Source organism: Rhincodon typus, chromosome 20 (assembly GCF_021869965.1).
Source record: "Rhincodon typus isolate 14 chromosome 20, sRhiTyp1.1, whole genome shotgun sequence".
NCBI lineage: Eukaryota > Metazoa > Chordata > Chondrichthyes > Orectolobiformes > Rhincodontidae > Rhincodon > Rhincodon typus.
Window position 1 is genome coordinate 47,226,592 of NC_063351.1, and position 19,686 is coordinate 47,246,277.

At 41.4% G+C, this 19,686-nt stretch overlaps 1 protein-coding gene across 3 annotated transcripts in view; it reads left to right on the forward strand.

Moving 5' to 3' along the window:
- Nucleotides 1–18,726, forward strand: part of sfxn2 (sideroflexin 2) — a 39,157-nt gene extending 20,431 nt beyond the window's left edge. The window contains exons 5-8 of one of the 3 annotated variants that reach the window (XM_048608716.1): nt 11,164–11,262; nt 13,657–13,732; nt 16,147–16,232; nt 18,606–18,726. In XM_048608716.1, the coding sequence (XP_048464673.1) occupies nt 11,164–11,262; nt 13,657–13,732; nt 16,147–16,232; nt 18,606–18,651 (307 nt within the window). In that variant the 3' untranslated portion in view covers nt 18,652–18,726. Of the gene's footprint in view, nt 1–11,163; nt 11,263–13,656; nt 13,733–16,146; nt 16,237–18,605 lie in introns of those variants that run through there. The other 2 variants (XM_048608718.1, XM_048608717.1) reach the window with 2 other exon arrangements.
- The last annotated feature ends 960 nt before the right edge of the window (nt 18,727–19,686 follow it).

Genomic DNA, 19,686 nt, shown 5'->3' on the forward strand with positions numbered 1-19,686 from the left:
ACCCTTGCGATGTAATTTCTGTCTTGGCCTAAATTCCCATCTACCTTCGTGATGTAAAATTTTTCTTCCACACTTTCAAAACTAGTGACAGTAGGAGTTGGTGTCTGGTCAGCTTACACTGTACAAGGAGGGCTGTATGTTAATTGAATTGTACAGAAAATAGTGGAGAAGCCCATCAGGTCTGGACGAATGTAAGTGGAAAGAAACTGAACAAGGGGGGGCAAGAAATAGAATCAAGATAGGCAGGCACAGTGGGCCAAATGGCCTCTTTCTGCATTGTAACCTCTCTGTGATTCTGTGACCTCTCTGTGATTCTGTGAAATACGTTCATTAGGGCAGGAACAGGCTGAACCGATGGGTCTGCCAAGGCAGTCCTGATTGTGGATGTTGTGAAAGCTTTGGGGGACTGAGGAGGAGGGGCAAGCTGTAAAGGCGATGAGGTCAGTGATGGTCCTGTAAACATCAGCCTTTGATGTTCAGTGGTGTGGTCATGATCCAGGGGGAGACAGGAAGAAGTATCTGAGAGTTGGTGTTCAACTTCTGCCAGTAGAAGTCAGTATGCCAGACAAGAACCACACCACTGTTATTGGCAGGTTTGATAACAAGATCGGGGTGGAACTGAAGGGAACGGAGTGCAGTAAGTTCAGAGGGAGATACGTTAGATTGGGTGAAGACAGCAGAGAATTTAAGGCAGCTGTTGTCAATTTGGCAGTTCTCAATGAATAAATCAAAGGCCAGAGGGAATATTGAAGACTGGTGAAGGGGTGTGTGGTTGGGAGAATACTCCTGTCCAAAGAAATGGGTACAGATGTGAAGACGACAGAAGAAGAGTTCAGCATTGTGGTGGGCCAGAAATTCTTTGAGGTGGGGACATAACTGGATAAAACAAAATCCTTTGCTGAGCACTAATTGCTAAGCATCAGAAAAAGGTCGGATGGTATGGTAAATACTCTGACAAGAGATGGGGTTAGAGAGGAGGGAGGGAGGGAGGATCCAGAAGGGTACTAGTGACCTCGAATCTTTGGAGCTACTGCTCCTTATCACCTGAAAGGAATAAAAAAAAAATGGCTTATTAAAGTGTCAAATGAGTCAGACTGTGAAATGGAACTGGGGTCGAGACAGCTTTGTGAAAGTGTGAGGCAGTGCTGATGGAGAGAGAGAGAGGTGGAGAGTGTACATGTGGCAGAGCAGGGCACTGAATGTGGATCTCAGGATGTGGTGGAAGCAGCTTTCTGAGGAGCATTGTACATCCCGACATACTGCTGATCCTGAGTCGGTTTGAAACAAAGGATGGGACTTCAGTTGGAATCTGTGTGGAGTAAGGCAGAGCTGGAGATAGTCACTGAGGAAAGAATTTGAGTTTGAGATGATTTATTGTTGTCACATACTGAGATATAGTGAAAAATATTTTGTGTGCAGTACAGGCAGAGCATACCATACAAAGTGCATTAGGATAGCAGAACAGAGTGCAGAATACAGTGTTACAGCCACAGAGAAGGTGCAGAGGGAGAGAGATCAACATTAACAATTTGAGTGGTCTTTTCAAAAAACTGGTAACAGCGGGGAAGAAGCTGTTCTTGAACCTGTTCATATATGTATTCAGATTTTTATGTCTTCTGCTTGACGGAAGAGGGTGGAAGAGAGTATATCTGGGGTGGGAGGGGTCCTTGATTTTATTGTTTGCCTTCCTGAGATAGCAGGAAGCATAGATGGAGCCAATGGATGGAAGGCTGGTTTACATGATGGACTGGGCTGCGTTTGTGACTCTGTAGTCCTCACTTCCAGGAACTTGACGCTGTTGACCATTTCCTCAGCACCATTGATGCAGACAGCAGTGTGCCCTCCACTCTGCTTCCTCAAGTCAATGACCAGCTCCTTCATTTTGCTGATGTTGATGGAGAGATTGTTGTCTTTACACCATGCCGTTCAGCACTCGATCTCTTTCCTGTATTCTGTCTCATTGTTGTTCGAGATCTGACCTATAACGGTGGTGTCGTCAGCAAACTTGTAAATGGAGTTGAGGCGGAATTTGGCCACACAGCCGTGAGTGTATAAGGAGTATAACAGGGGGCTGAGTACGCAGTCCTGTGGGGTACTGGTGTTGAGCATTATGGTGGAGGAGGTGTTGTCGCCTATTCTTACTGACTGCAGTCTATAGGTCAGGAAGTCGAGGATCCAATTACAGAGGTGGAGAGGCGGTGAAGGAGAAGCCAAGACCTAGGTCTTGGACGCTAAAAATGAGTTTGTTTGGAATTAGTGTCGAAGTCAGAACTGTAGTATAAATAGGAACCGAACTATGAGATGTGGCTGTGAAAGCATGTTCTGGTAAACACTTTGTCAAACACTAGGAAGGAATCCAAAAACAATGAAGGTGAGCAAACTCAAAGATTAAAACTGAAATCTCATCAGAGAGAAGAGCAGAATTCCTGGAAGGGAAGTGGCAGTAAATTAAACACCCAAGCAGAATATTGCAGATGCAGGAAATCCGAAACAAACACCAAATTGCTGGAGAAATTCAGCGGGTCTGGCAGCATCTGTGGAGAGAAACAGAGTTAACCTTTTTGGGTTTAATACACTGACAATCATCAGCATCCGCAGTCCTGTGCTTTTATTTGATTGTTTAAGCCAGCTCTGTCTCAATCTCGATGTTCACTCAACAGAATATTGGACTTGAATGGCACATTGAGGCTATTCAAGCCACCATATGGCTTGCTGGCTCTTGGAAAGAGTCATCCATTGGTTCCTCTTTCTGATTTTTCCTCATAGTGCTATATTTTTGCCCCTTTTTGTACTAATGGAAAAGGACCATTTAGCCTGTGAACCCTATTTCACCATTTCAATGAGATCACGGCTCAGATATGATCCAATTTCATATATCCCCATTTGCTTTGTATCCTTAATACCTTTGCTTAACAAAAATCTGTCGGTCATAGATATAAAATTAACTGTTGATCTGGCATCAATTGCTACTTGTGGAACAGAGTTCCAAATGTCTGCCAAAATTTGAATGAGGTGGTGTTTCCCAATCTTTCAGATGATCTAAACTCTAATTTTTGGGCAATGCCCCTTAATCCTGGACTCCTTGGTTGTAGAAATAGTATCTTCTTGATCTCATCCTCTTAATATCTTGAAAACTTCAATCAAATTACTCATTAATCCTTTAAATTTCAGGGAATATTGCAATCCCAGTTTGTTTAATCTCCCCTTATAGTCAAATCCTTAAGGCATCGTTCTGTAAATCTATACTGCATTCACTCCAAGGCCAGTATGTCCTTCCTAAGGTATGTACTTGCAAGGACAAATGCAAGACAAATATGGAAAGACAGAACTTTGAATCAGAACATTTCTGGCACAGAACTACATTGATTTATAGCATGAGTCAACATCAGAGACAAGATTAGAAATAATGACCGCAAGCAGTGATATTTAGGGACTCCAGATATGGGTTTTGTATCGATGGTGTATGAAGCATTTCAAGTACATGTTAAATTTCCATTGAAAGTTCCTGTAGAATCCATGTCCACCTGTGCAACAAAATTTTCTTCACTCTCTTTAGCTCTGTTGCCACAGAATAAGCAAACAAATGTGAATTAATGGGGGTGTGATCCAACTTTGACAGGATACGTATGAACATACAAATTAGGAACTAGAGGAGGCTATTCAGCCCCTCAAGCCTCTGCCACTTTCTAATAAAGTCATGGCTAATCTGATTATTCTGCTTTCCCCTTTACTCCTCTCTTATCAAGGATTTATCTACCGCTTTGTGAGAAAGAAAGTTCCAAAGTCTGTCAATCCTTTGAGAGAAAACATTTCTCCTCGTCTGTGTATTAAATGGGCAACACCTTGTTTTTGAACAATGACCCCTAGTTCTAGGTTCTCCAACAACAGTAAACATCTTTTCCATGTCCACCCTGTCAAATTCCAACAGGATATATATTTCAGTCAAGTTTCCTCTTAATCTTTCTAAACCCCAGTGGGGTTTATCAACTTTTGGTAAACTTTCTTCAAACTGTTTACAATGCCTTCACATCCTTCCTTTAAATAAGGTGACCAATACTGTCCACTGTACTCCAGATCTGGTCTCGCCAATGTCCAGTATAATTGAAACGTAACCTTCTTACAATAGTATTCAATTTCCTTGCAATAAGTGATAACATTCTATCAGCTTAGACATGGATTACAGATGGATTGGTCACCTATGATACACCCTGTCTGATTTCTGCTTGAACTTGAATAGGGAGAATTCAGAAATTTGAACTCATTCCCCGTGAACACAAATAAAAATGTATTGCCTGCACTTTGAAGTCACACCCCAGGCTCTAGTGGTAGGGACTGGCATTAGCTCAGGTATAATGTGTGAATGGCCCCCTTTGACCAAAGTTTCTTTCATGGACTAATTCATTCATCTGGACCTCCATTTTCTTATTTTTTTAAGAAAGAATTGGTTTCAAATAAAGAAGGCAATGAAAATACTGATAAATTCTGAAAGGTGTTCACCTTGTATGTTAATGTGAGCTGGCAAAATTCGTCCCTGAGCATCATTGTTTGTGGTTATTCTTGTCTCTATGTTTGATTTGCACTGTACATCAGCACAAGGTTTTTGACTCGAAGCTCGTGTTTCCACAGGGCAGGTTGTACTTTCTTTTCAAGGGGTTGTAAAGTCAGAGCCTATAATGTACTAAGATAAGAATTAAATCATTGAATGATTTAGGCTATTTCAGTCTTTTTTAAATTCTTTTCTTAAATTGAATATCTTCTGTGACTGAACATTTACGCTTTTATAGTGAATTTGTACATGGGGTAGAGATGCTCTTTCGTTTGCTGTTTCTTGGTCTTGAAGCTCTCCTCATATTTCTTTAGTCGATGATGCATTGCAACGGTCTTCTTGGGTCACAAATCCAAAGGTTTATACTTTTTGCCCTTGTAGAATTTTCTCAAGTTTGCTTTTTGTGTCTGATTGATGACAATGGACTTCGGTATGACATGAATTTTGAATAGTTTGAACGCAGCTCCTCCTGTTAATTCACCCACTTGGCACTGGGAGAGTTCGACATCCAGTCTTGCTATTAGCTTAAAAAAAAAACTGAACCCACCTTGTTGGAGCACTTTATGTCGAATTGTATAAAATTAAATTCCTGAAAACTGTTGTGATGATTAATGTTGGCAGCAAAGGCTTTGACCAGCCCACTTAGCGAAGAGGAGTGTGATCCAGAGGGTAAGAGCTACCCACCTGAAGGCTCTATCATTGATGCTGGCATGGATGGAATGGGAATGTGGGACATCCAAAAGGTCAGCGTCAGAGGATAAAAGGTCATGGATTGGGATGAGGCTGGGGAAAGGGTTTGCACGTGAGTAAGAAGGTTTTATTTTCAACAGGGATGATCAGCATAATGAAGACACTTCATATTCAGTATTTCCTGGAGAGCTTAAGCTTTGAAGGATTGTGAGAAAACAGAAATCATTGATTTCTAGATTTGGGGAAATACCTGGAGTGGTTTCTTTAGAAGAGGTCAGTGAAAAGCCACTGTGGGCTTTGGAGTTTTATTTAACAAGACTTTGTAGAAATCACACGACTGGTAGGTACATAGTTCTTTGAAATTTGCGTCACAGGTAGACAAGGTCATTAAGAAAGCATCTAGCACGCTTGCCTTCATTGCCAGACCTTTGAGTATAGGAGTTGGGATGTCACGTTAATGTTGTACAAGACATTGGAAAGGCCTCTCCTGGAGTACTGTGTGCAGTCCTGGTTGCTATTATATGAAGAATATTATTAAACTGGAGAGGTTTCAGAAAAGACTTAGCAGGATGTTGCCAGGAATGGGTTATAAAAATAGGCTGGATAGGTTGGGACTTTTTTCACTGGAGCGTAGGAGGTTGAGCAGTGACCTTCTAGAGGTTTATAAACTCATGAGGACATAGATAAGGTGAATAGCAAAGGTCTTTTCCCCAAGGTGGGAGAGTTCAAAACTAGGAGGCATATTTTTAAGGTGAGGGGGCAAATTTTTGACACAGACAGTGGTTAGTATGTGAAATGAACTGACAGAGGAACAGGTACAGTTACAATGTTTGAAAGGCGTTTGGATAAGTACATGATTAGGAAAGATTTGGAGGGATATGGGCCAAATGCAAGCAGATGTGACTACTTTAGTTTGGAAACTTTGTCGGCATGTTGGAACAAAGGGTCTGTTTTCATGTCATATGACTCTCTAACTGCTAGTTCTACTGCAGATCTTTGCTGGGGCTGTTCGAACAGTGACTGGATGGAAAGTGCTTTGGTATGTGAAATGAGTTGGGAACAAGAACTCAGTGAGAAAGGGCTGCCCAGCTGATCTCTCCTATGTCTGGGGAGAAAAAGCTCCTGTTGAGTTCAGCGTCAAACCAATTTGCTCTTCTGAGAGAGTGATTAAAGGAACTTCTCAATTTTGTATTTTCTGAGTTAGCTATGTCTACAAGGCTCCAGAAACCATTGTGCATGAAAGTGACTCGAAGTGCTGTATTCATTTTGCCTTCAAGAATAACCCTAATGGCCAGAAGTAAATCCCTGGAAAGAAAAATCCATCTTTTTGCTGCTTTCCTAACTGTCTGTACTTGTATGTATGTTTTGTGTTATTTGGAGGGATGATAATTTATAATTCCATATTGTTTCTTCACCAGTTATTGCATCTTCATTGAATAAGTTTTGATTTGATAATAAATCAATAATTGCATTTATTAAATAAACCTGGTTAATAGACCTTTTTATTTAATATCTGACACAAACAAGTACTTAATTAACCATGTCAGTAATTGGGAAATATATTTTTATTTCATGTTGTGACCCATGCACTAGTAGGGTTAGTGCAGTGGTGTATTCCTCAAGCCTTGGTTGTAACAAGAGATACTTGAGGTTGGTAAAGGTAGCAGTGATGGGCAAGCAAAGCTCTGTACGATAGTTGCTGAGATCAATGTTTGGATGAGTTGGGAAGGGCATTGGAAAAGTTTATTCTGGAAGAGAAAAAGTTTGGAGAAGAGCTTTGGCATCAATAAATGGAAAATAATTGCATTGTTTCAGAAGGGAAGGTGGCATGGTGCTAATGTCACTGGATTGGTAATCCAGAAGGCCAGGCCTAGTGTTCTGGGGACCCAGGTTCAAATTCCACCATCGTACCTGGTGGAATTTAAATTCAACTAATATTTCTGGAATTGGAGTGATTTGTCTTAAATCCAACTGGTTCGTTAATGGGAAGGAAATCTGTCAACCTTACCCAGTCTGGCCCATGTATGAATCTCTGAAATTGCCAGCTAAGCCACTCAATTCGAAGGTAATTAGGATGGACAATACATACTGGCCTTGCCAGTGACGCTTATGCTCCATGAAAGAATAAAAAAGAAAATTATACAAGAAGCGGTTTGGTGTAACATGAAATGTATTGCTCTAAGCTTTAGAGGGAATAAGACAAATTTAAGACTCGGGCAATTTCAGTGCAGATTCAGAGCTGAATTTGTGAGCTTCCTATCTGTAAGGCCAGTACAATTAAATAACTTACACCCTTACTGCTCTCCTAATGCCTTTAGCATGTAAAAATGCTTTTGCCCTTACTCACCCACCCCTTCCATTCCCACCACCTCCATCCCACTGCAATTAAAGTGTTTTATTACTTTGTTTTCTTCTGAAATTGTTGGGACTACAGTACAATTAGAACTCTGCCTCCTGCACCAACCGTTCCATTCACTAGTAAAGCTAATTCTGACCAAAATATTGTCATTTTGAGGAAAATCTCTAAGATATCTTCACTGGCTACAAAGCTTAGGTATCAGGAGATCATAAATATTTTGTATCACCAGATGATATTGGTGTTAGCATGGTCATCCACTTAGAATGTGTTGTATTTTGTTGTCTCACTGCAAAGATGATGGCAATTTTGCCCATTCCAAGATGGGCAATCCAGATTCCGAAACCATGATACATCCTGCCCAATGGGGATATTGTGGTGCAGTGGTAGTCTGCGTACCACTGAGCTAGGTGGCCTGAGGTCAAGTCCTATCCATTCCGGAGGTGTGTTGTAACGCATCTGAACAAGTTGATTAAAAATATCTACTTCCGGACCAAAATTCATCATCATTTACTTAAACCTGAATTTCACCTCTATTAATATTCAATTGTATTTGCTTCATCTTGTCTATGCTTGAATTGCATTCCCATCCCTTAAAACCTCACATTAAGTAAACATTTTGTCAGGATCTTAGACACAGTAGCAAGATACCCTCTTTGTCCGGTGTGAATCTCTCTTGTATTTTCCTCACTGCACTGATACTTAACAATATTTATCAACTTGGTTGCCCTTTGCTCTTCCCTCCAAGACAAGCCAAGGTGGATAGTGGAATAGTCCTTTCCGTACACCAACAACAGAAGTGACACTTCAAAAATATGTCATTAAAAGCCTGAAGTTGTGAATGGTTCTGCACAAATGCAAGCTTGCTTTTTTTTTCTTTAGCTCAAACTTTATGCATCAATCTATAAATACCAGCAACTGCCTTTTTCACCACTGTTTTATACTGTGGTCACAGAGTGGGGCTATTTCCCAGGCAAGCTTTAAGCTCCTAATCCTGTGCCTTTCCTGTAGATTGTTCCCATTTATTTTGTACACTTTTGGAAAGAGGTGGTTTGCAAAAGATTCCATGACACTATGAAACAACTGGGCATTCTCCCCACTGTTCCAAGCAATATTTGATGTTCAGACAATCACTAGGACAGATTACCTGATCATTTATCTCAATACTGCTTCTGGGACCTGCTGTGTGTAAATTGGCTACTGCGCTTCTTTCCGATAGCAACAGTGACTACAATTAAAAAACGCTTCACTTCTGCGAAGTACTTTGGGGGATCCTGACAATGTGAGTGATGCTGAATAAATAAGGTTTATCAGTCTCTCTCAGACTAACTTCACCAAAAAATAACGTTAAGAGGTTATTCGTCTCACTGCAGGTTGTGTGTGCTTTGTTCGCAAAACTATTAATGTATTTGCCTACTTAGAAACAACCACTCTATTTCAGTCCACTTCAGAGTCCTTCATTGCACTTGAAGCACTTTTCAGTAAGAGGAAATAGCAGCAGAAGAAGGCTATAATGTCCCTTGATCAATAAGATTGTGTCTCGACTTTGACCTCAACTCCACATTCTTGTTGTATTCCTATAATTCCCTTATTGCACAAAAATCTATCAAACTCAGTCTGGAATATACTTACCAACTGAGCATCCACATCCCTCTGAGGTAGAGAAATTCCTGAGATTCATAACCTCAGAGTGAAGAAATGTAGCTTCATCTCGAACCTAAGTGGTGGACCCCTTATCCTGTTCTACCCCAGATCTAGTCTCATCAGCTAGCCTCTCAGTATCTGCCCTCTGGAGTTCTGAAATATATATGTCACATTAATATCATCTCTTATTACTCTAAATTCCAGGGAGAATGGGCCCATTGTACTCAATCTGTCCTCAAGGGACAACCCTCTCATCCCAGGAATCAGTCTAGTGAAACCATCTTGCATTCTTTCTAAGGCAAATATATCCTTCTTGAGATTAGGAAATAAGCATTCTAGGTGTCATCACACCAAAGTCCCATACAATTGGGGCAAGGCTTCCTCAGTCTTATACTGCAACCCTGTTGCAATAGTTAGCAGACATACCTTTTGTCTTCCTGTATGTTATGTATGTTAACTCTCTGTGATTAGTTTCAAAGGGCACCAACATTCTTCTGAATTTTACTACTTACTGGGCTGTCCCATTCAAAAAGAAACTACATAATTATGATCTTCTTAACACATCTCCACACATTATGAGTGGAATGTTATAGAAGTGCTACCACCTTTTTGGTGAAAGCCTGCTGGAATATGAATGGATGTGGAGGTTGAGAAATGTGGGTGGGGTACCACCTGTCAGCAGTACCCCTGTGGAAGCTGTGGTCACCGCAGGAAGTACATCCACTGGGAGGGGTGGGGGGAGGTGTCGAAGGTAGCAGAGTGAGGCAGGTAAGTAATGGCGGGAGGCGGTTCAGAGACGTGTAATTTTGCTGCGTGAGTGGATTTCTTTGGGAGGAGGGGGCAGTCAGCAGTAAGGGCAGAAAAGTGGTTTCATTGCAGCACCTTCCTGATGCAGTTTTCCTTGCTCAGGCCCTGCATGACTTTGACAGAGGAATCTTTTAGACTGCACCCCCCACCTACTTCTCGCTCTCACTGTCTCTCACTCTCACTCTCTCTTGCTCTCTCTCTCTCCTTCACACACACACACACACACACACTCACACACACACACAGCGAACAGACTGTGTGTGTTCACTCATCATGCGGTCCTAGTGATGACAGACCCACCTACAACTGAGTAATGCCAGTGGCAGAGGGATAAGTCCTTAAATGGTCATTAATTATCCACCTAAAGGCCTCAACTGGTGGTGTGACTGGAAGACTGACCACAGGCTGCAGACCCTGGATTTAATCAGGATGTAAACAGAAAGATGAGGTCTCACCTACCCTACCCCAACCCCTTCCAGTCACATCACTGAAGAAGGGAGTAGATTCTACTCAATATTCCATCTGCCACCTTCTTGCCCAATCATTAAAGCAATCCACATCCATACTCAACACTTTTATGTTCTTCTGACAGCTTCATTCAGCCCTGTATCATCACTCAGTCTGGGTATATAATACTTGGTGGCCTCATCTAAGTAATGGGTATAGATTGTAAGTGGTTGAGGTCCAAGTACTGATTCTTGTCAACATTCACTAATTATTCCATGTCATCTCAAAAAAATGATCTGTTTATTCCTACTTGGTTTCCAGACCATTAACAAATCATAAACCAAAGCTAATATGTTATCCTGTGTCCCATAAGACTTAATCTTGAACAACAACCCCCGGTGTGCCACCTTTTAAGATATTGCAGGTATCTGGGTCCAAATCTTCAACCGTAGACTTCTGATCTGAAAGCAACAGGGCAGCCAGTACTGAGCCAAGCTGTCCTTCGATATTGCACAAATCCCTGTGTTAAGATGTTTAAGATTTGTCAATGTGCTCTGTATAAAATCACATTGCAGAGATTGAGGATGTATACGTGTGGGTTATTTGTATGATATGTCTCTGACACTGCTGTGAGTACTGTGACCCAGTACTGTTTTTCCCTCATTCCTTTCAGGACAGTTCCAGCAGTGGTGTTTTGGCAGTGGGTGAACCAGTCATTTAATGCCTTGGTCAATTATACCAATAGGAACGCAGCTTCGCCAATTACTACAAAGTAAGTATTTTCGATTGAAAATGTCACCGTCTCTGCTTCCTTTGTCCATTCAGTTACCAACAGTGTCAAAAAACCAGCTGATTTTAATCAGGAAAATGGGAAGTTTTGTGCCACTGTTACTGGAGCTATTTGGTGTTTACAGTGCAGCTGTGTGTGTTCTTTATCAAATGAAAAGGGCTTTTTTTTTCTTCTCCTTCTTTTTGACCTTGACTGCTATTGACATGAGGAGGTGTAGACAGTAGGGGCTTGATTTCCCAATCAAATGGGGAGGTCGGGGGGGTTCAAGCACATTTTTGAAAATTGCATCCAGACAGAGTCATAGTCTTCTGAATCCTCTGGAATGCATTGTTGTTTTCAAAGTGTGCAATCACGGTTGGATTGGGGGAGAGATGGCACGGTGGTGTTAGCTGGCAAACTTCTCACTTTCAATTAACTGCCTGTTAAGCTCCTCGGTAAGAAGGTAAAGTTACCACAGTCCCAGAGAACCATGGGGCTACCGTCTCATGAGGGAGAAACGACTGGTGGCGGTTCAACCTGAAGGTCACCACACCTCAAGTGAGGGGAAGAGGTTGAGAAGGTGGGGCCTTCATGGTAACCTCAGCTGGTACAAGAATTGAACCCGCGCTGTAGTGTCGCTCTACATCGCAAACCAGCTGAGCAGCCAAGTGACCTTCTGGGAGTAGCTGGTCTGCAATGTGAGGAGCCAAAACAACTGGGAAATCCAACTGGAAATCAATCGGCCACCAATGTTGCCATCTGACTTTGGCTGTGATTGGTTGTGACTTATTGGCAACAGTCGAGCTGTGAGCCGGGGATTGGCTGGCTGAAGTGAAGACACAATTACTCTTCTTGTTGACGTTGCCAGATTGTATGCCATTTCTCTGTGTGTCATTTCATGCTGTGCAGACACTGGTCCTCGTTCCTGTGTGCCAGTTATCAGATTGGGCAGAGTTTCTATACCCTAGCCCCACGTGCTGGTTTTGAAGTTTGACAGGGATAGTAATGCACCAGCAATCACATTGTCCTTAAAACCGATGAAGTTCCTGAAATGCTGCCCTCAGCGCCTGAGGAGTGAAGTCTGGTGATTGTGTGAGATGCAGCAAACCAACCTGAAGTGCTGATTTCAGTGCATTCTCCTTCCTTGGCCATAAATTGGGCATGAACCATTTCCGAAAGCTCATTGAAATAGAGAGCTGCATTTTAAAAGTGGGGTTGGGACCCAGAAAAGACCCCCGAATGAAAATCAAGCCCCAGTTTCCTCTCTCGGTTATCCATCCTCTGCATGAGTCTAGACAGCTTAAAGCAACTTGTTCTTTGGCTGTGTCAAAGGCAAATTTAATCCACTGCTGCCCATGTTCAGGGTAAAGGTGATCGAAAATAAGGTGGAGTTTTGACAGAGTACATTTGGAAAATCTGTTCTACTGGCAGGTAGACCCACAGTAACCAGAGGACACTGGAGGAAGGTAATTGGTGAAAGGGCCAGCAGGGAGATGAGAAAAATGTATTTACAGCAAATTGTTACGATCTGGAATGCACGGCCTGAAAGTTTGACAGAAGGTGTTTCAATAGTAATCTTTCAGAGGGAATTGGATAAGAGATGGAGGCAATTGCAGGCTATGGGGAAAGGGGAGGGGCTCAGTCATATTGAAAAGCTCTTGCAAAGAGTCATCACAAACAAGATGTGTTTAATGGCCTCCTCTGCTGGAAATTTCTAGAAAGTGAATTTTTTTTTTTGATGCTTATTGATCAAAGGTGAGAAACCTGGCTCTTTTATGATTCCTCTTCATAGTAAAGAGTTTCTCTGAGTAATTGCTACCATGTACCCCTACCGTAACCAGTCAAGGCACCCAGAGGGATAACAATATCAGCAGAAAATCAGAAATGACCAGAATTAAAGTACCAAGTTTTTTTTATTATTCAATCTAGTTCCATGTAATAGGAATTTCTTTCTACTTTGAACTTATACAACAGATTTGCTTTTGCTTTACACACAAGAAATGCTTATTTTTCTGTGCCCCATGCAGCATTGTACTGACATTGCACTGTTTTGGAGGAAGACTTAGAATGAAACCTTGGGTCTTTTTCACAGTGGAGGGTCTGAGAAGGGTTCTGAGCTATGAAGCTGAAGGTCGTGCTAGATACGGGCCTGTGCTATGCAACTCTGGCCTATTGCGATCATTTAATTCTGGAAATGCTACTGTGTTCAGGTGGTGTGCACTTGCGTGCACCTGGTCGGACTAGAGCACAAGGAAAAGCAGTCCTGAAGATTGTATGTTAAATGGTTAACCAGGGATAAAGCAAAACTACTCCAGGAAATGAAAAAATGAGTATAGATCATAAAAGATTATGACAGTTTTTTAAAAGAAAAACTTTCTCTCCCTTTTCTTTGTTTAGACAAATAGGAGTAGCGTATTTGACGGCAACCAGCACTGCCCTAGCAACTGCAGTTGGACTGAATCTATACACAAAGGTACATCGCAGAACTCCTGTCTGAAGAGATTTCCTTGAAGTTTTAAGTACTTGTAGCTTACAGAGCTGTACAGCACAGAAACAGACCTTCGGTCCAACTCGTCCATGCCGACCAGATATCCTAAATTAATCTAGTCCCATATCTTCTCTTCCTTCCCGGGTCTTGCCAAACCTATTGTAGCCCACAACTGGCACAATTTCTACAGTAATGTTTTGGAGTTGGATTCCTCCTGGGACCCTTGACATTGAGTCTAGCTACTTTCACAATGGGGCACAGATGGTAAAATGGGAAATGGATAGCCTTCGGTTGCTACCCCAATTCTCACTTCTGGTTCAAGAGCAACTTTCACAGAAATCTGCCAAAAGAATTTACTAAATTAATATTACTTTTATTATTTTCTCATCCCTCTTCCTCTTCCCTGCTGCAGTGCTCTACAAAACCAAGTGGACAATGTAGCTAAGTGGCTCCTACATAGTTCACTTGCTAATTAATTGATTCATCTTTCTTCCCTTTTCTCATGGGCTAAGATGGACATTGAAGCCACCGCAATTATGGGTGGGTAATAGATGCCGGCCTAGCCAGTGATGCCTATATTGCATGTACAAATACAAAACAAAATCTCCCAGAACTCCTTCCCTAAAAGCATTTATTTATGTATGTATTGACACCAAATGGACTGCAGTGGTTCAATAAGGCAGCTCACCACCAGCTTCTCCAGGGCAAGTAAGGATGCACAATAGATGTTACTGTAGCCAGTGACGCCCACATGGCAGGAATAAATAAAAGAGCTATTAGCTCTAGCAATTATTGAGCCTTGCAGTCTACAAAGAAAGTTAAAACTTGCATTCCAATTGATTTGAATTCTTCTCAAAAGCAATAGAAAAATCTAATTGATAAGAATCAGTATTTATCCAGCAATGACGAATACCCACAAAGGACAGTAACTAAATTCCAGCCACACAAAAACCAAGCATTGAGAAATATAAAAGCAAAGCTTTTCTTTTTAAGATGAAAGGCCCACTTCAAGGCAACGGAGGAAGAACATAGTGATATTGATGGGGTGGGTGCGGTAATACTGAGGAGAACTTCAGTTGATAACAAATGGAATTCATTCAAGGACATTGTACTCGGCATGCCAGCTAAGTACAGAGCAAGAATTAGTTAGCGCCAGGAAAAGATAAAAGAAAAATGACCTGAAAAGAGAAATAAGCAGGCAAAACAAATTCTGCAGAGCAAATTCTACAAAACCCATTAAGAACAAAGTGAGGAAAACAAGTAGAAAGACTAAAGGAACTTCCAAAAAAAAAATAAAAATGGCATTGAAGGGGACTTTGCACTAACCACAGTTTTAATAAAATTACAACCAACTGAAAGATGGTGACGAAGCATGTTTTACAATGAGTTATGATCCAGCATTCTTTGTCTGCAAAGCTGGTGGAAGCAGATTCAATGAGTAAAAGTCGGAAGATAATTAGATAAATACTAGACTTGCAGGGCTGTGGGAGAAAGATTAGGGATTGAAATTATTTGAAGAGTTCACCCAAAGAACAGAGAATATGGCCTCCTCTTATACTGGAGTATTCTATGGCCCAGACAAGAACATTAACACGATTGGAATTGAGGATAAACCAAACCTGGTTAGTATATTAAATGGTTTACTGGTGAACTCACAAGTAGTTTACCAACAATCGTAAGAGATTCTACAAATGTAATTAATGACATTGACAACCAGCAAGCTGATGAAAACAAAGCCAGATAACTCGTTTTGCATCAGTCATTATCAAAATTATAGAGGCGTAGCTGCAGAAAATGACCTGCTAAGTTAGTTTCATAATTTCCCCCTGGTATTTTAACAACATATTTGTGTTCTATATGAATGTCATCCATGCAAATTCAAAACAGTGCATTAAACTTGGAGATGGATATGAAGTTGGCTGAATAATACCAGAAATGCAGGTGATATTGGGCTGAGGTGATGTGTGTGGTCTATTCCAGGCTTCGGTGCTGCAATCCTGCAGTTCGAAACTGGGGCCAAGTAAAATTATGTAGTGATTCTTTATTTTGAGAAGTACCTTCTAGAAACTAGTGACAGAACAACTATATACAGAAGGATAATCATAAGTTGATTGGCTCGCTAACCCTTTATTGGTGTAAAAAGCCCTCTGTGCTCAAGCTGTGTTGGAAGTTTCAGATTATTTGAAAAATGTAAACGACTGTAGCTGCTGGAAATCTGAAATAAAAGCAGAAAGTGCTGAAAACTCTCAACAGGTGAGACAACACCTGTGAGAGGAAAACAGCATTAACATTTGAGGTCAATGACATTTCCTTGGAACACAGAGAAATGAACTGAATGTTTTCTTAGACAACTGATGATGAATTTTGTGCATGTGTTTTATTTTGATTTTCTTTCCCAGAAAGCTCCCCCTTTATTGGCACGCTGGGTCCCTTTTGTTGCCGTGGCAGCTGCTAACTGTGTGAACATTCCAATGATGAGACAACAGTAAGTCCTTATTTTGTATCAAGCTTGAATTTCCACTGTCAGGAAATGGTGCCCTCTCTACTGTACTTATGACGAGGCTGTTAGAATAGTTTCACTGATGTGATAAATCAAGAGTTAACAGCTGAATTTTCTGATGACAAGGACCTAGTGTTCCCTGTGAAGTGGACTTCCCTCTTTTTGAAAGCCAGTTTGAATCTAGTGTGAAAATGGAAAGATTTCCAGGCAGCTGTGATGTAGTCAAGCAGGGAAGGTAGCCAATAACCTTATAGAATTCTCACAGTTAGCAAAACAGGAAGTAAAGGTCAGATATAGTAGGAACTGCAGATGCTGGAGAATCTGAGATACCAAGGTGTAGAGCTGGATGAACACAGCAGGCCAAGCAGCATCAGAGGAGCAGGAAAGCTGACGTTTCGGGTAATCCTTTCACTTTTAATTTCAAACTTCAGAGATAGTGATGTACATGCTGTGGTTGGTTCGTTTCATAATGAAATGTCTGCAAACTAATGAACCAGCTCGGCAAGTGAACCAATCACAGCATTCACAACCCGAGCTATAAATCTACTGAAGAACCTTGGTGATGTACATGTTTAGGACATATGATAGAAGTTAAAACAAATCATAAGGAAACTTTTAAATAATGGAAATGCCTTCTTTTTTCCAATGTGGAATTTGTTCTCACTTCGGACACCTTTAATATTCAGCAAATATAACATTTTTTCAGTCCCAGTGAGCCCCTTCAGCAAGTACGAACTTAGAGTGCCCATACAAAAAATATTTACACCTCATGCAACGGAATGTAACTTCCTCAAATATTTTTATGTAGAGTCTAAAAACGTAAGATTGTAAATTTAAGACAGTTCAGTGATTTCTAATTGGTTGCACTTGGGAGAATTTCAGCAGTGCATCCTGTAGGTAGCACAGAATTAGTGACTTTGGATTTCTGTGTTTAACTGTTCATGTGCAAACCCCCAAAGTTGCTGTCAGTTTGAGCAATGAACACTGACAATTTCACTGTCATTACTTCCCTCCCTAAGGCATTGTGGGTCAACCTGTAGCATGTGGACTGCAGTGGTTCAAGAAGGCAGCTCATCACCACCTTCTCAAGGGCAATAAAAATCCTGGCCCCGCCACCAGTGTTTTGGTGATACTTTGAAAGCCTGAGGGTTGTTTGAGCAATGCAAGACTGGGAAAGATTTTAGCTTTTAAGCTTCTGGGTAAGAAAGTAGAAAAGCAGGTTCTGTAACTTTATTCTTGATGTCAGCATATTAACCACTGAGGGAGGAAAAAGAAAATGTAGGACCTTTGTGTGGAGTAAGGGGTTAATGTGAACCAGTCAGTGATAGTGTAGACTTGACCTACACAGAGCATTCTGAAACGAGAGTCTAAGATGGAGACTGAGAGGAATATCAACAACTCTGTCCTAAAATGTATTCATGTACATAGTGTGAGTAAAGAGTATGGAATTACTTTATCACACCTACATCCAGATTATTGGTGGAATAGAGCAGAGTAGGACAACCTACTGGTTCAACACTGAGGGGACTGGGACAATCAAGCCTTAGAACAAAGACTGACTTAAAAACAGTACAGACCTCCCTTCCATGGTTACCCCCAACTCCTTCAAAGGACCAAAGGAGGAAAATCTAGAGGAGAACATAAGAACCAGGAACAGGAGGAGGCCATTCAGCCCCTTTGCCATTTGATGCAATCATGGCTGATCTCAACCTTAACTCCACTTTCCTGCTTGCTGTCCATAACCTTTCAACCCCATCACTAATTAAAAATCTGCCTATCTTCTCCTTAAATTTACTCCATGTTCCAGCATCTGCGTGAATTCCACAGATTGATGACCCTTTGAGAGAGGAAATTCCTCTTGCTTTGAATCTGCCACCCCTGATCTTAAATCTATGGCCTCTTGTTTTAGATTGTTTCGTCATGTGGGGCATTCTCTCTACATCTAATTTGTTAATCCCCTTTAACATCTTAACCTCCAATTAGACCTCATCTCATCCTTCTAAACTCCAAAGAGTGTAGGCCTAAACTGCTCAATCTCTCCTCATAAGATAAACCCCTCATCTCTGGAATCAATCTAGTGAACCTAAAGGAGCAATGACCACTGTAGTATAATCAAACAGAAGACAAGGCAAGTTGTCAAGGAAAGACAGATTAGAGGGTGGAAGATCACCTATTTGTCCCAGATATCAGTTTGTAAAGGTTATACTCCTTCAGTGGCTGAACAAGTTTATCCTGAGAGCTGACAAGCTGCGCTAAGCAAAGAAAGACCAAGTTAAGGCCCTAACCTGTTCTCATCTTAGCTGGGATAACGAAAGGAACATTACAATAGATCTTAACTCTTTTTTTTTCCTAACATAGGGCTGTAAAGTTCCTGCTCCCAATTAGTGACCTGGGTTTGACATGATGAATTTGTGCGTTTGCTGAAGATAGGATATCTCTGCCGAGATGGATACAAAACGGTGCTGGGCTACTGACTTGATTAATGATATTGGAGCATAACTGCAAGAAGTCAATACTTCCAGCAGAGTAGGAGAGGGCAGAAGGTTTGTGAGGGGAGGGGGTCAAATAAACATTTAATCGTGGAGACAGAAAATATTGGGGTCAGGGTAGAAGGAGTTGAGGTCATGACAATAACTTACTTGCATTAAAAAAAACAAAAGAACTGTGGATGCTGTAAATCAGAAACAAAAACAGAAATTGCTGGAAAAGCTCAGGAGAGAAATCGACTTAATGTTTCAGGTCCAATGACCCTTCCTCAGAACTGAGATCACTGGACCTGATATGTTAACTCTGATTTCTCCCCACAGATACTGCTGAGCTTCCCCAGCAATTTCTGTGTTTGTTTCTAACTTTCACACACTGACATGGAGAAACAGTCATGTTTCTGTACAGTGCCATAAATACTGAACGAAAGATGGATTAATAAGTGATCCGAAAGGTTGGTGTTTTGGAGAACTTTAAAACACAAAGGCATTCAGAAAGGGAATTCCAGAGTGTGGGACACAGTGGCTGAATTCACAACTACTAATGATGGGGTAAAGGGAGAACAGAGGATTAGGTGGAGTCTCAATGTTTTTTTGGCTACTGTACTCATTACCCAAGTTCCCGATCCTGCCAGTCTTTCCTGGAAGAGATGAGATATGACCACAGTTATTTGAAAAGAACAGAAACAAGCTCAGCCATATGTAATCTGCTAAGAGTCAGTGCCCCAGCTTTTAAATAAAGAGACAATCTCATGCACAAGGTTTGGCACCCATTAAATCGTTCCGTGACATGGGTCAGCACCCTAGGGTGAGAAAAGGCAGAATCACAAGAGTTAGTAGGGACTGCAGATGCTGGAGAATCCGAGACAGCAAGGTGCAGGGCTGGATGAACACAGCAGGCCAAGCAGCATCATAGGAGCTCCTATGATGCTGCTTGGCCTGCTGTGTTCATCCAG